General features: G+C 40.2%; 1 protein-coding gene across 1 annotated transcript in view; it reads right to left on the bottom strand.

Moving 5' to 3' along the window:
- Positions 1 to 15115, bottom strand: part of LOC101854967 — a gene marked incomplete at its 5' end in the record, with an annotated part of 70016 nt that overhangs the window by 16630 nt on the left and 38271 nt on the right. The window contains 12 exon segments of the mRNA XM_013085618.2: positions 231 to 369; positions 990 to 1192; positions 2249 to 2467; positions 2833 to 2912; positions 3890 to 4025; positions 5216 to 5412; positions 5731 to 5918; positions 7313 to 7450; positions 8474 to 8548; positions 11300 to 11374; positions 13127 to 13201; positions 14159 to 14273. Coding sequence (XP_012941072.2) covers positions 231 to 369; positions 990 to 1192; positions 2249 to 2467; positions 2833 to 2912; positions 3890 to 4025; positions 5216 to 5412; positions 5731 to 5918; positions 7313 to 7450; positions 8474 to 8548; positions 11300 to 11374; positions 13127 to 13201; positions 14159 to 14273 — 1640 coding nt within the window.

Here is a 15115-nt window from a genome sequence, read left to right as displayed (position 1 = left end):
TTGTATAGCGCATACCCCTGCTCAACAGCAAGCTCTATGCGCTTTACACTATAGTATTACCCCAGCAGACCCTATAACACTCAAAAATATTTTCAGCTTTCTGGAAGCATACAGTGCAAGCAGCCGATTAAGCGCTCAAACACTAACCACTAACAAACTGACTATCTTTCGCTGTGTAGGGATAAGCGCTATACAATAAATAATTAATTTTTCTCTGAAGAATTGCTCACTTTCGCTTGTTCAACATCCGGAAGGGAGTGGTGTAGTTGATAGCATGAGCCTCCAGCTCTGAGTTGCGGATGTATGGGTTCTCCATGTTTGACGCTAGTATCATGTCCTGTAGGCCAGGGTTGCTGCACTCTTGGTGAGCTGTGCACCAAAAAAAATATAAGATATATAAGATATATATAAAAAAACAAACAAAAGATAGCACACACTCATTCCACAAATCCTCTCAATATCTTAAGCACATTAATTGTCCTAAAGTTGTGAGAATATCTTTTTAAATAAAAAAAAATACCCCCCCCTCCCCCCTCCATAACTATCTATCTTTCTCTCTCTGTCTCTGTCTGTCTGTCTGTCTCTCTCAAAATTTGGAGAGAGCTCTGCATGGTGTCATCTGCTGATTCAAATTCTGTACAGTGTTTCTGTAATGAAACCTTCTTTCCACTATTTTGAATGCAGTTCTTTGAATATCTTGATAATGACTCTGAATAATATTATGATTTTGATAAAGCAGAGAGAGCATTCGGTTTCTGACCTTATGGTCTTATTTGGCACAATGATTTTATACCATTATAATCCAAGTTTCTAGATGTGTGTGTGTGTATGTGTGTGTGTGTGTGTGTGAGAGACAGGCAGACAGACAGACATGTTGTGAAACTCAAATTTTGCAAAACTAGGTAGGCTACTGATCAGAGAGATTTGTAAATCTGAAGCAGCATAAACGATGTCCGTCTCAGACAATCTAGACGGTAGCAGGAACTCACACTGCGGCATGGGCGGTACTCCCTTCAGTGTGGGTGGCCGGATGAAGGCGTAGTCCATGCGTATTGCCGAGGCACCGAGGTGCGCGCCGTGAGACTTGTAGCTGCCCACCTTGAACACGGAGCTCTCCTGGGTCGTACCCCCTTCCAGGAAGTCCGGCAGCTTCCCCAAGCTGGAGTTGACCACTACAGAGATAACCCCGTCACTAGAAGACAGGAAGGGTTTTAGTTTTTAATTTTAGTAGAGGTTTTACGGCGCTCACTACTGCATAAGGTCATATGAGCACCAGAAGATAAGAGGTGTTACAAGAGAGTAACAAACATAAAAAAGAAGGAGGAGAGATAAGGACGTTAAATGTTTGATGGGAAAGAAGAAGCAAGTCACACCAGAGCATCCGCCAACCACCCACGAAGACACGAAGGAAATAGTTTCAGGAATATATGATGTGTCACAACATGAAGGAATCAGAGACATTAAATTATTTATTTCCCACTAAACAAAGGCCTTCTTTAGCAACAACAAATGTATGGTTTCCACATATTGACCCTCAGTTGTTGTATAAAACTGAGGTGACCAAAGAGTTATATACTTTTCCTCATATACGCTAAAGGTTAACTCCTTCTCTGACCGGCTTGTCAATTTCTTCAGAACTTTTTTTGTCATATTATAGAGATTATATGAGAAACAGACAGAGTTCATTAAACACAATAGACATTTATTAGTATGTTTTGAAAATTTTGAATACGTATATTCTTTCACTTCAACACATTGTGCAAAGAGAGAGAGAAACATTTCAGAAGGGATGACAAAAATCAAGTCTGTCTGATGGTTAGAAATCAAATGAAAAACATTGAAACTTTAATCATTGTGAAGAATTGTGAAAAAGCACACAAGAAAGAATAAAAAAGGAGAAATTAAAAAATAAAACAAGATAATGGTTGTAGAAAAATTCACAACCTACTGTAATCCTGGATGAACTTTCATTTCAGAAGCACAGTGCTGTCTTGAACAAAGTCCAGTTTCTGACTTTTGGGATTATTGTTTCGCAAAATTTCAGTTTTATTTTGTATGATTCTGGGGGTTTTTTCATCTGGAATTCAGTTCTTCTTTTTCCTCGTTCTCGAGTCTGGAATTCAGTGCTTTCAAAGTGATAAATGTCAAAACAGGTGGCCGTTTTTACTGGGGATTATCTTAAACAGCTGGTCATTACAGCAGGTTCGGCTCAATACGGTTCGAAAACAAAATGAGATGTGCAAAGTACCTCGTCTCCAAAACTCCAGTCTCCTCCCACTGCTGGTTCCCCATGACCTTGACCTTGCCCGTGTGTAGCGGAGAGTCGAGGTCGACGTGAGCCACGGTGTACTCCAGCTCCAGCAGCTGTTGCCGTGGCAACGGCGTGATGTGGCAGAAGAAGCCGCCATTCTGGCTGCTGTCCCACGAGGGCTCCATCGTGTACTCCAGCAGGTTCCCCTTGGAGCATCTGAAATACAAACGAAGATCCGAACTCAGACTCTGAGGCACTTGGCCATCCCCCCCACCCCCTCACCATCAGAGAGTTTCTAATGACTAGGCTATAGCAATAAAAACCATACCATGACGAATGATAAGAGAATATAGCTAGAAAAGGACAAAGGGATAGAAATTGGGAAAAGCAATGATGAGGAACTTAAACACACTGTTGATGATATGAAATGACATTCAAATTTGACATTATGCACACTTCCTTCGGGACTCCATTTCCAGAGCGTCAGCATTAAACAATTTTTTCTTCTTGCTATCACTGAATAAAGACGCTCATGCCCCAACCCTCCCCCATCCCTCCCCATACAAAAAATGAGAACTTACTGCTCTGGCTGACATCTACGCTTGTGATAATCCTTGCAGGTTTCCGAGCAGTTCCTCTTCACACAGCAGTTGTAGCAAGTCTGGGAAACACAAAACAGAATCACACGAGTTAGTTTGTGTTAGTAACGTTTTGTTTGTTTTAGTAACGTTTTGTTTGTTTTAGTTTGTTTTAGTAACGTTTTGTTTGTTTTAGTAACGTTTTGTTTGTTTTAGTTTGTTTTAGTAACGTTTTGTTTGTTTTAGTAACGTTTTGTTTGTTTTAGTTTGTTTTAGTAACGTTTTGTTTGTTTTAGTAACGTTTTGTTTGTTTTAGTAACGTTTTGTTTGTTTTAGTAACGTTTTGTTTGTTTTAGTAACGTTTTGTTTTAGTAAGGTTTTGTTTGTTTTAGTTTGTTTTAGTAAGGTTTTGTTTGTTTTAGTAAGGTTTTGTTTGTTTTAGTAAGGTTTTGTTTGTTTTAGTTTGTTTTAGTAAGGTTTTGTTTGTGTAAGTAAGGTTTTGTTTGTTTTAGTAAGGTTTTACGGCGCTCGCAGCTGCATACCTGAGCCAGACCCTATCAGCGTAACAGCGAGTATTTTTCAATAAGTGCAAAAGAAAAAAAAAAAAGAGAATTTTACCAAAGTATACATTTTTTTTTCTAAATATAGGTTGCGTAATCGCTTGCCAATGGAAAGGTTATTTTTTCGCAAATATCTCTCTGTTACATTGATGGCAGTATTGCCATCTGTTTCCTGAACGTTTCATGTCAAAAGGATGAAAACTAAGGAATGAGTAGGAAAAAAAACTGCAAAAAAATGACATTTTGCGAAAAGCGACAGTTATTGTGAAAATTCACTATATTAACCCACCCTCATGTTTTCAAAGGCAATTTACTAGGAGAATAAAGACTTCCTCAATTGTTTCCATGCTATTTTTAGACAAAGAACAGGTTGATCTTAAAAAATCAGCCAACATTTCAATGCGCATAGCCTGATTCAAAATCAGCAAAATCAAGGGTTGCTCCTCTCCTTAAAGCATATCCTGTGAGTGTGGGTAAGTGTAAGTGAAAGTGTAGCGTACCCTGAGTCTAGGCGAGTACCCGTTGTCGTTGTCGCTGTCTGCCTCGGCAGCTACGGAGCAGGCCGGGTCGCCAGAGAGCATGTCCGTGCCACACTTCCTGGTGCACTGTTCGCACGTCCGGCTGTGTCTCTGGCACCTGGAGGGAGAGGAGAGGAGGGAGGTGAGGAGAGGAGGAGGAGAGGAGGGGGGTGAGGAAGGAGGAGAGGGCAGGGGGAAGGAGAGCAGGGAGGAGAGGGCGGGGGATGAAGGAGGAGGGAGAGGAGAGGGGGAAGTGAGGAGGGGGTGAGAAGAGGAGGGGGGTGAGGAAGGAGGAGAGGGCAGGGGGACGGAGAGCAGGGAGGAGAGGGCGGGGGAAGAAGGAGGAGGGAGGTGAGGGGAGAGGAGATGGGGGGTGGAGGGTGAAGAAGGGAGGGGAGGAGGGAGGAGAGTGGGAGGAGGGGGAAGAGGGGGGAGGTGAGGAGGGAGGTGAGCAAGGAGGAGAGGGCAAGGGGGAGGAGAGGAGCAGGAGAGGGGGAGAAGGGGGAGAGGGGGAGGAGAGGAGAGAGGAGAGGGAGGATGATTTTTGGTGCCAAATTTTTTATTTGCTAAATCAAAAGCTTGATAGTTATCCAACTTGTGCGAAAAAAAAATAAAAGTCAAACAGTGACTAGTATTTGAATAAATTAGAAATCAAATTTTGGAAGAATGCTATCTTTAAATGGTTAGCTGACCAAAAAAAAACCCTTTTTCTCGAAACTGCTGTGAATATTTTTTTAAAGGCGTTTTGTCAGCTTACGGCAGTGCGATGAACAGCACTAGAGACTGGGCTGGCTTTTGATTTTAAAATGAATGAGAAGGAGAAGGAGATAGCCAGCAGCCCATCCCAACAAGGACTACAGTTTCTAATTTTAAAGAGAGGACACCACCACTCATACACCACAACCTATCTGCTGTAAGTGGTGGGTGGTATTTTTTCTCTGTAAATAAGATAGAAGTTGAACTATCAGTATCCATTGCTATTTACTGTGATTATAATGGTAGACAAAACAACCACAAATCTAAAGTCAACCTAAATGTGTCAAAATTTGTGAAAAACATTGAGAAGATTAATGAAATTTTTTAAAATATAAACCAGTATGCACATAAAAGGGCAAATACTCTTAGATTCAGACAATAGTTTAAAAAGAAGGCTCAAATTACAACAAACTGGAAGGCTTACAATTAGTTCTGCCTGTTCGGACTTAGTTTAGATTAGTATGGGGTTTTACGGCGCTCGCAACAGCATAAGATCATATGAGCTGTTTGGACTTTTAAAAAAAGGTAACCTCGTCTATCATCACTTCATACCTCCGGCTTTTGTCCACCCACTTTGTCCGGGCGAGGAAGAAATCTTCGTTGACCTTGAACGTCTCGGACAGTGACCCCGGCTGAGAGCACAGGAAGGACTGACCCCTGTTGGGCGGTGACGGGAGAAAGTCACCGAACTGTTTGTGCGTCTCACACGCCTCCAGCGAGCCGTTCTCGTTTTGTTTGTATGTGATACCCTGTGAACATCAATGGATGAAATTGAATATCCGGATTTTTGGTGTCAGAACAATCCGTTTCTATTTTTTCAATACACTAAGATTTTTTTTAAAATATGGTACCTCCAATTCAAGATATTATACATACTCTGAAATTATCAATTTTAGAAATACTTGTGAGGAGTGTTCCCTTTTAAGCTGAAGTAAGAGACATTTGGATAAACTTTGGATTTTCGTCACAGAATCAGTAAAAAGCATCTTCAATATAACAAGCAACCTTTGGCATGGGAGGGGAACAAAATCAAAGTGGGAAAAAAAATTCTTTCCACAGATATCTACCTCATGCTTTCGGTATCTCAAAATGTAGTAGTCCGGTATGGGTGTCGGACAGTAGCGCTGGACTGGGTACGACTTGAGTACGGCCGGTGCCACAAGGTCAAGGTTGAAGGGCTGGGTCACGTTGACGGGCAGGAACTGCTGGGCGGCGTCCATGAAGTACACGGTCACCGAGACGTACAGACCAGTTCCTGGCGGGGAGAAACATATGTGTCTGTCGCTGATCCCAAAAGAATCCTTGATTTTATAAAGGCCATTGGCCTCTACAAAAAACTAAATACATATATATTTTGGTTATAACCCTATCCGTACGCCCTGGGGTCATTTTGTACCCTCGGGGTTGTGTTCTTCACATTTTAAAATACTACAAGTACAAAGATCTGTTTGAAACTTTCAGCATTTCTCAAAAAATCATGTTGGCAGACTGCTATGCAAAGCGTACGGATCGGATTTTTTAGATTGTTATTTTACCTCATGTAAATGCAACCAACTCGAAGTTTCCTGCGCTCATATGACCTAATGCAGTTGCAAGTGCCATAAAACGTTTACTAAAAAAACCCAAAAACAAACATAATACGGCAGCATGGTTCAACTACCACAGAGAAGATAAAGGTACCACTTCACACACAATGGACAGACTGAGAGAAGCTGGTTTCTCAAGAGGGTCGGGGAGAGACAGCAACCTGCGTGGAAAAGCTAGAAGAATATCCAACCAGCTGATAACTGGCACGATCAGCAAGCAGACCCTGTCATGGATCCTGGAGAGGAGGGAGGAGCAGCTATGGCATTGTGCCGCCTGCAGTCATGCCTGTTCTTCAACCAAGTAAGTGAGAAAGAAACACGATGTTAAGGGGCGGTGCTAGTTTAAGACCAAAAGTGCCAAGCCCCCCACCCATCCTTTCTCTTTTATTTATCAGGAATAATTACATCACTTAACATTGCACTTTAATAGACTGTACATGTTTTTTCCAGTTTCACAAAAACCCTCCTAATACGTGTCCAATACCCACATTCAAAAATGAACATGTGTGACATCTCTGACTGCTAAAAAAACAAAAAAACAGTGACGAAATGTTTGTAAAATTGCACTGTATTGGTGCTATATCGTATATTTGGTATCATTTGCATGTATGTTTCTTTGTTTAATTAGTTTAATTCAGTTTGTTAGTGTTTGAGCGCTTAATCAGCTGCTTGTACTGTATGCTTCCAGGGAAGCTGAGAATTTCTGAGTGTTCTATGGCCAGCAGGGATAATAACATAGTGTAAAGAGCAGAGAGCTTGCTGTTGAGCAGGGGTATGCGCCATACAAATACTAATTAGTATTATTTCATAATGTATGTATGTTTGCCATGTTATCGAAATTTCCACATGGGGATCGATAAATTTATTTATCGATCTATTTCACACTGTCATCAACATAATACTGAGAGACAGAGCGCGACCTCAGTGCTTTCTTGTCATATCTCCATTTTTAATAACAGTGAAAACAGTACATAACAAAGAGTGAGCTTAAGAATAAGTCACATTTTCACTGTTTTAAAAAATGGAGATACGACAACAAAGCACTGAGGCCGCGAGAGCTTACCTCGGTAGAGCTTGTACCGACTGAACCCGACATAATGCGCCGGCAGCTTGTCTAGCTGAGCCACATCGTCACGGACTCGACCCCGGTCCTCCAGGATCACGTTCTTCGAAGTCTTCGGGGCCGGCAGCTCCGTCGAGTCTGGTCAATCAAGATGAGAGAATTTCATCACGATCATATCACATGGGAGAGCATTCTTTTCTGCTGGGATTTTTTTAGTAAGAGTGTTGCGGCACTTGCAACACAATAAGGTTATATAAGTGCCGAAGATTATAGATGTGTTACAAGAGAGTAACAAACACAAAAAAGTAGGAGCAGAGATCAGGACGATAGATGGTTGATAGGAAAGTAGAAGCAAACCACACCAGAACACCCCCCAACCACCTAGTGGAAAGCATTCTGTGTGTGTGTGTGTGTGTGTGTGTGTGTGTGTGTGTGTGAATGGGTGGGGGGGGGAATGCTGCCAAGAGCTGCAATAAGGAGCTAATAAATAATATTATTAATTTATACATTTCACTACATACACCAAACTGAGATCCTTGGCTCTAAAAGGAAAAAAAAATTATCCGGTAAAATAGAAATAATCGTCATTTCTAAAATAAACGTTCCTTACAAACACTCTTTTCTTCTTTTTTGTAAACAAGATACATCACCCTCTAAAAGGTGCATCCTACAATTTTTTTAAGATGAAAACAAATTAAGAGTGTGCTTTGTAAACTAAACAAATAGGAAGTACAGCTTTTTTCGACAATTCGACTGTAAATGTCGCCACTGGAGCTTTTGTTAATGTTTAGTTTCGAATCTCAGACAGAAGAAACCAACAAATAAGATCATCTATGGTGGGACAAATAAGACTATCTGTGAAAGGAGAAACCAATGAATAAGACATTTTGCTACAGAGAAGAAACTAATAAATGAAACATTCTGTGACAGGAAAAACCAATAAATAAGACATTCGGTGACTGGAAAAAGTAGTAAATAAGACATTCTGTGACAGGAAAAAGTAATAAATGAGACAATTTGAGACAGGAGAAAGTAATAAATAAGACAATCTGTGACAGGAGAAACTAACAAATAAGACATTCTGTGACTGGAGAAATAATAATGAGACAATCTGCGCCAGAGAAGAAAAGAAATAATAAGACAGTCTGTGACAGGACTTACTGGTACACTCTCTGTCGTGGAGGTTGGTACACTGGCGAGACTCGAACTCCCACGGCTCGCACGGACTTCGACACACTGAGGAATATAGTCAGTCATATTGTTAACTAATGCAGGTCTTCTTTTTTTAATCAACACTGTCATAAAATATCATGTATCCTTCCGCTCCCAATCCCCCCAAGAAAAAAAATAAATATAAAAATAGTTTTAAAAGTTAAAGTATTTTAAAAATTATACTTAAAAAGTAAACCGATTGATGATTTGATCTCATATCCTCAAAAAAAAAAGAATATAAAAACGTAATATATTTGAGACTTATGCCACATTCAGCATAGTCAGCCTCCGTGTGTGTGGGGGGAGGGGATGTGTGTATGTGCGGGGGAGGGGGTGTGAAGGCAACTCAAAGCTCATCCCCAATAAGGCTGAGCTGATTTAGCAAGGAACCATGAAAACTACAACTCCTTCATTTAATAACACAAGTCTAGACAGAGCTGCACAATAGTAGCAACCAGCAATGGCATGGTTGTGAAATTGTTTTGTAGGCTATTGCTGTAATATTGTGTATTTTTTGGTGTATATGTGTATGTATTTATGTCATGTATGTGATTATAATTATGTATGAGTTGTGTGTATAATTGTCGTCTTTTCCTGATTGTTTTTATCAGTGAGCGTCCCACGTGGGGTTCATCAAGTACTGCTGATTTGATATCTTTTCCTTCCAAGATATTCTCTGCAGTCTCCGAAGAAACCACATTTCTGTTGCTTCACACAATGTAGTGTATAGATAATAGAGAAAGAAGGGGGGGGGGGGGGGCGCTCTGTTTTTATCCTTCCTTCGGGACAAATTTGGCCAGAGCGGAGAGTGAGATGTGGTACCCCAGCAAAAAGACAGTGATACTTCCAGAACTTATTTCTAAACATGGGAATCAATCAAACTACTGTGTTAATTTGAAACAGTGAAGAGTCACACAGGACAGGCTTCGCTGAAGAAATGTTGCTGATGGCCTATGCTGCCACTGGGAGTTAAAAAGTGCAAGAGGGAGGGAGAGAGAGAGAGAGAGAGAAAGAGAGAGAGAGAGAGAGAGAGAGAGAGAGAGAGAGATAGAAAGAGAGAGAGAGAGAGAGAGAGAGAGAGAGAGAGAGAGAGAGAAAGAGAGAAAGAGAGAGAGAAAGAGAGAAAGAGAGAGAGAGAGAGAGAGAGAGAAAGAGAGAAAGAGAGAGAGAAAGAGAGAAAGAGAGAGAGAGAGAGAGAAGAGACACACAATTACACCCCAGAAGAACATCAGCTGACACTTCACAGGCAAACTGAAGGCAATCAAGATGGACAAATGTGTGTACTTCAAAACGTATGACGGCGTTCTAGTCTTCACATTATTCTTAAAAAAATAAATGTGTGCATTTGGTTTGGTAAAAGTCTTACGGCACTCTCAGCTGCATAAACAAATTATTAATGTTAGAATCAGAATTCTGCAAATAAACTTCAACATCAAAAGGTGCTGAATCATGGCTTGCCTTTTCTGCAAGTTAAACTATTAAATTCAATGAGTGAAAATGAGAAAAATAAACTGGGATACTTTTTTGTACGAAAAGTACATACAACGTTACTGCCCAAGATACTACTAAGAAGCCGGTGCATCATGGCTGAAGCTCATGCAAAGTCAATTTAAAAATACAACAAAATGTGTTGATGTGCAACTGTCAGCTGTGTACTTATGTCGTTGTGTTTGTGTGTGCGTGAGCCATTGTGTACATGTGTGTGTACGTGAGGCGTATGTGTGTGCATACGTGAGTCGGGTTTGTGCGTACATAGGCGTATGTGTGTGAGCATGTGTGTGCGTACGTGAGTCGTGTGAACTGAAGCATGGCCATGTGCTGAAACAACAATGCGTGTGAATTTGTCTCACTGTGTAAAATCACGAATTCCTCAATTGAGAAAAGAAAAAAAGAAAATGGACCCAACAACAAAACCAGAGGCATACAGGGAAGAAAATCAAACCAAGGCACTAAACTCATGCTGTTTCAAAACATCAAAATGCTGCAGCAGAAAACAAAAATTTGCATTTCCCAAAACGCGACAAAAAATAAGAACAAAAGTGAATTGCAATTGGCGACAAAAAGATGAAAAAGAAAGAGTATTTGAAACCATAAACCTTTTAGCGAGCACAGAATTATTTATAAAGACGGTAATTGATTTCATCTATACACAACATAAAATATAATCTACATGATCAGATTTCAGTACAATGCAATGTTTGATACACCCCACAATCCGACTCAAACAAGCTCAAGGCTTGACTTCAGGCACAAAGGTCAAATTTGTACCGGGAATTTTACGTGAAATTTCCAGCTTGGGCAGCATTTAAAAAAAATTAATTCTGCGATCAACTACAACCTCTATGCGTTCATTCAAGTCAAAAACATTCTTCATTTTCAGGAAAAGGAACAATAAATTGTTTTAAAATCGTACTAATGACGGAGCTTGTTAATTACTTAAATGACCCTTACGAGTCTATGCCTCTCTATATTGAAGCAGGATGGAGCTTCAATCACAATGTCATACACACATACATGTGAGTCTACACTATAAATTACTTTTGTCAGGCTGTCTTTACCTCAAAAACATTGTCTTTTTTAACGTGGAATTTGGCAGAAGCCACCATATATGGTCATAAAATAAAACATAAGAGAGGGAAAAAAAGTAAAATTTCATCTGAACATTTCATTAATCTCTGACCTTTGCATTTTCCTCTTCTACATTAATCAAACACATCACACATATATCAGAAAACGTTACATACGCACGTATGTACGTAGAGAAGAAACATTTACCTCGACACAGATCTTTTTTGTTTGCTGAGCAGGCACGGGCCATATAGTAGCCGGGTCGACAGATCAAGGAGCACGCTGAAACAACAGGAGAATGATGGCATCTCTGGGGATGGGAGGCCGCACACAGACACACGGACAGCGCACACAGACAAGAGCACACATAGACACACACATACACAGACAACAGGAGAAAGAAGGAATCTCTGGGTGGACTGCCTCACTTAGCACACACAGACACAGACAGAGCACACGCAGACAAAACACATAAAGACAGACACACACACAGCACACACAGACTAAACACACACAGACAAAACACACACAGCGCACACAGACAAAACACGTCAAGGCGTCAAGGGGTCACCCACTTACCCAAGCCAGGTCATAACACATTGTACAGATTCTGTACCAGTACACAGGAGCAGGATCAGAGAGACGTAGGGATGACAAAACATGGAGACAAGGAAGTCAGCGACATGTGTATACGGCAGAGTGCACAGCTGACTTTTCAAGAACATGTTACCTTAGTACTTCACATCCACCACTGAGGGTCTGGCATATGATCTAGGATTTCAAGCAGATTGACAGAGACCGTAACTTGTGGATTTTAAAACTGTCATTCACACAAAAAAGATATCTTGAAAAGGGGAAAACACTAAGAATTTCCAATGTTTAATAAACACAAAACACATTTTTTCAGCACTTGTCACCTGACCTTTTTTACCCATAGTACTTGCCATAAAGGAAAATATGAACAGAACATAGCAGTACCAAACTCTAACTCTTCCCTACCGACACAATACGCTTGCACTTCAACACTAGACCTTTTCAGTCGTCGTTTGTTCATGAAAGAATCTAGACTACTCACTGTAGAATAAGACCATTTACCAGCATACCAACTGTCCTAATCTTTCATGAATGAAAAAAAAAGTAAAAAGACAAGAAGGATTACGGGCAAAAATCAATTTTTTTCAAACTCCTGCAATGAAAAGACATAAACACCAAAATGATGGCTAAAAACGCAATGAAAAAATAAGAAGAATTTGTTAAATTATTTAACGCAAATCAACAACAACAAAAAAAAATATCTCAACAAATCCTCAAGTTGAAAGAACAAACTGAAAAGAATGTTAAAAGCAAACACGACAAGTCACACTTTGATCGTCCAAGTCCCTGACTGAACAGACAGATATATGTACCATAAGATGGGAAAAAGATCCAACATTACAAGACCACCTATTTCGTTGTCTTCCCCCAGAACCAGTACAGGAAACTGTACAAGAAACTGTATTCATTCTACTTTGGAAAAGAAAAACAAACAAACAAATCCAAAAGAACAGATTGAAGCAAAACTTGATCAACTTGTTCAGGAGATGAAAAGTAAAGACAAAACCATCAAACAAAATGTGACAAAAAAACCTCCGCACTCATTAGGCCCAAACAGGACACGCTGCTACGTCTACAAAATCCTCAGAATTTCATGCCCTGAAATAAATCAGATCCGTACGTAAAAAAAAAAAAACCAAAATAAATAAATTGAAAAATCTCAAAACAGAAAAAAAGCATATCAGCATGAACAGATGAAAAATCGCAAAATGAAATTATTGTCTGTAACCCAAACTGCTCTACATGACAAGAAACCAAGACAGCACAAAAAAAAGACTATAGATCAAATAAATACCAACAGAAATGTGGGGTTGAGGATGCACTATGAGCGTGGTACGTAGAATGCAGCCGATCACACATAAAATCTACGGTATGCAAATAATAATGACCAAAAAAAATGCGTAGATATATATATGATGTGGTAGCCGTGGTCCCACCTACCTTCACAAGCTTTCGGCTTTTCCTTGGTGCAAGGCCACACCTCGTAGTGGTTCTCGGGGCACGGTTCGGAGCATTCTGCGCAACAAAGTCACGAACATTTTGAATGATTGTGAATCTTTTAGTTTGTGTCAAGCGCCAGCAGGCATGAGTGAAGGAAAGAGAAGAAAAATAACATAATACAAGGTATGTTGTTCATTAAATTATTGTCCACATCAAAGGCCCAGCATATCGTTTTTACTATGACAAAACAGAGATGAAGACAAACGAATAGAGTCAACAGGAGCAACATATGGGGCATCCATAAACAGCCCACAAGTTCTACCTGTAAATAGTGTAGCGACAGTAGGTTACCAGTACAGCAAGCGTGCACACACTTAGTATTTAATACAAAACTTGCACCTTCAAATGTACAGCATTTCATACAACTCAGTAAAACCAGCCGCTTGAACATTCCATCAAGTGAATACTTAATGTATAAAACCTTTCATAAAATATCCTAACCTCTAAAACATGAAATATATCCCAAATTCTTAGAAATTCCATTAAGTTTACTTATCTGCATAATCTTCTCTCTTCACTCACTTCTATATAATATTACATAAATCCATACATAGCAACACTCATAATTTCCCTAATTATTTCATGTAGGCAGCAAGTGAAAGGAAAAGATGAGACATTACACAAAAAAACCCAAAAAACAAACCAAAGTCAAAATCAATGAAAGAGCTTATTTGTAGTCGTATATCCCCTAACAGCTAGCTCACATGGCTTCACAATGGCTCTCTTGATCACAACCTGTTAATACCAAATCACTATTCTGATCTAAAGAGGAACACACAGAGTTTCAACGTGTCAGAACCATACCACTATCACTCATACATAAAGAAAAACAACCTTAGGCATATTAATAGTAAGAAAGTAAAAGTGCATTTCCATACACTATCCAGATAGAAAAAGACTACTTAAATCTCTGGTATCCAACAATTTAATGACTATTTCACAAGGATCACCAACAATCTCAGCACCACTTACCTCTGCAGGTTTTGCCAAAGCTGTAGAAATCCTCACCACAAATACAATCATACGAGCCTTTGCGGTTGTAACATCCTGCGGCAGAATTACACTTGAACTTGGCCTCCATACATTCGTTGACATCTGGGTTAAACGTGCAGCAGAGAGAAAGGAACATGAAAAAGTGTACTCATATAACTGCCAATGCTTCAAAACTGAAAAAAACCACAACCAGACTCTACCTATTGGGCGGTAATACTTTTCCTCATGTACAAAAGGGGCTTGTTTTACACTTTTCTTTCCCACTTACTAGATGGAGTCAGGGAAGCATTAACAACTCATGGTATCCCCCTGACCCAAGCTCTCCGGCTGGTGGCAGAGAGACGTCTCTTCCCGCGACACCCAAAAGGGTAAAAGCGGCAGATAAAAGTAAAAGTAAAGTAAAGTCTTTCCCACTTACCCCGATGAACCCAAGTGCACACACCTCAGTGTGACTTCAATAACCCTTCTCCGTACTGAACATACGCACTTTGCGTAGAGTCGTGTGTATCTGTTAAGCAGTCAGTGCACTGAGGCTCAGGTGCAAGCTCAAAGGGTTAAACGAGAACACACCATCATTGTAATAATAATACATGTAATAGTATTTGTTTTGCATATTGATATATTCCCACTCCACAGCAAGCTCTAATTTTTGTACTTTACAATCTACATCAGTACTCCAGCAGACCATAGAACACCCAGAAACATTCTCGGCCTCCCGGAAAGCATACAGTGCAATCAGCTAATTAAGCGCTCAAACACTAGAAAACTGACAAACTCTTTCACGTTGTCTATAGCTGGGTTCCCGTTTCCACCTGGGAGAAACGAAGAAAACTTACGTAAAGTACCTTTCCCAAGGACACAACATTGCGCCCCTGACAAGGATCGAACTCCCAACTTTTAGGTTGTGAGCTCAACAGTCTAACCACTAGACCCCCC

This window comes from Aplysia californica, unplaced genomic scaffold (assembly GCF_000002075.1).
Source record: "Aplysia californica isolate F4 #8 unplaced genomic scaffold, AplCal3.0 scaffold00390, whole genome shotgun sequence".
NCBI lineage: Eukaryota > Metazoa > Mollusca > Gastropoda > Aplysiida > Aplysiidae > Aplysia > Aplysia californica.
This window is presented reverse-complemented; position numbering and strand designations above follow the sequence as displayed.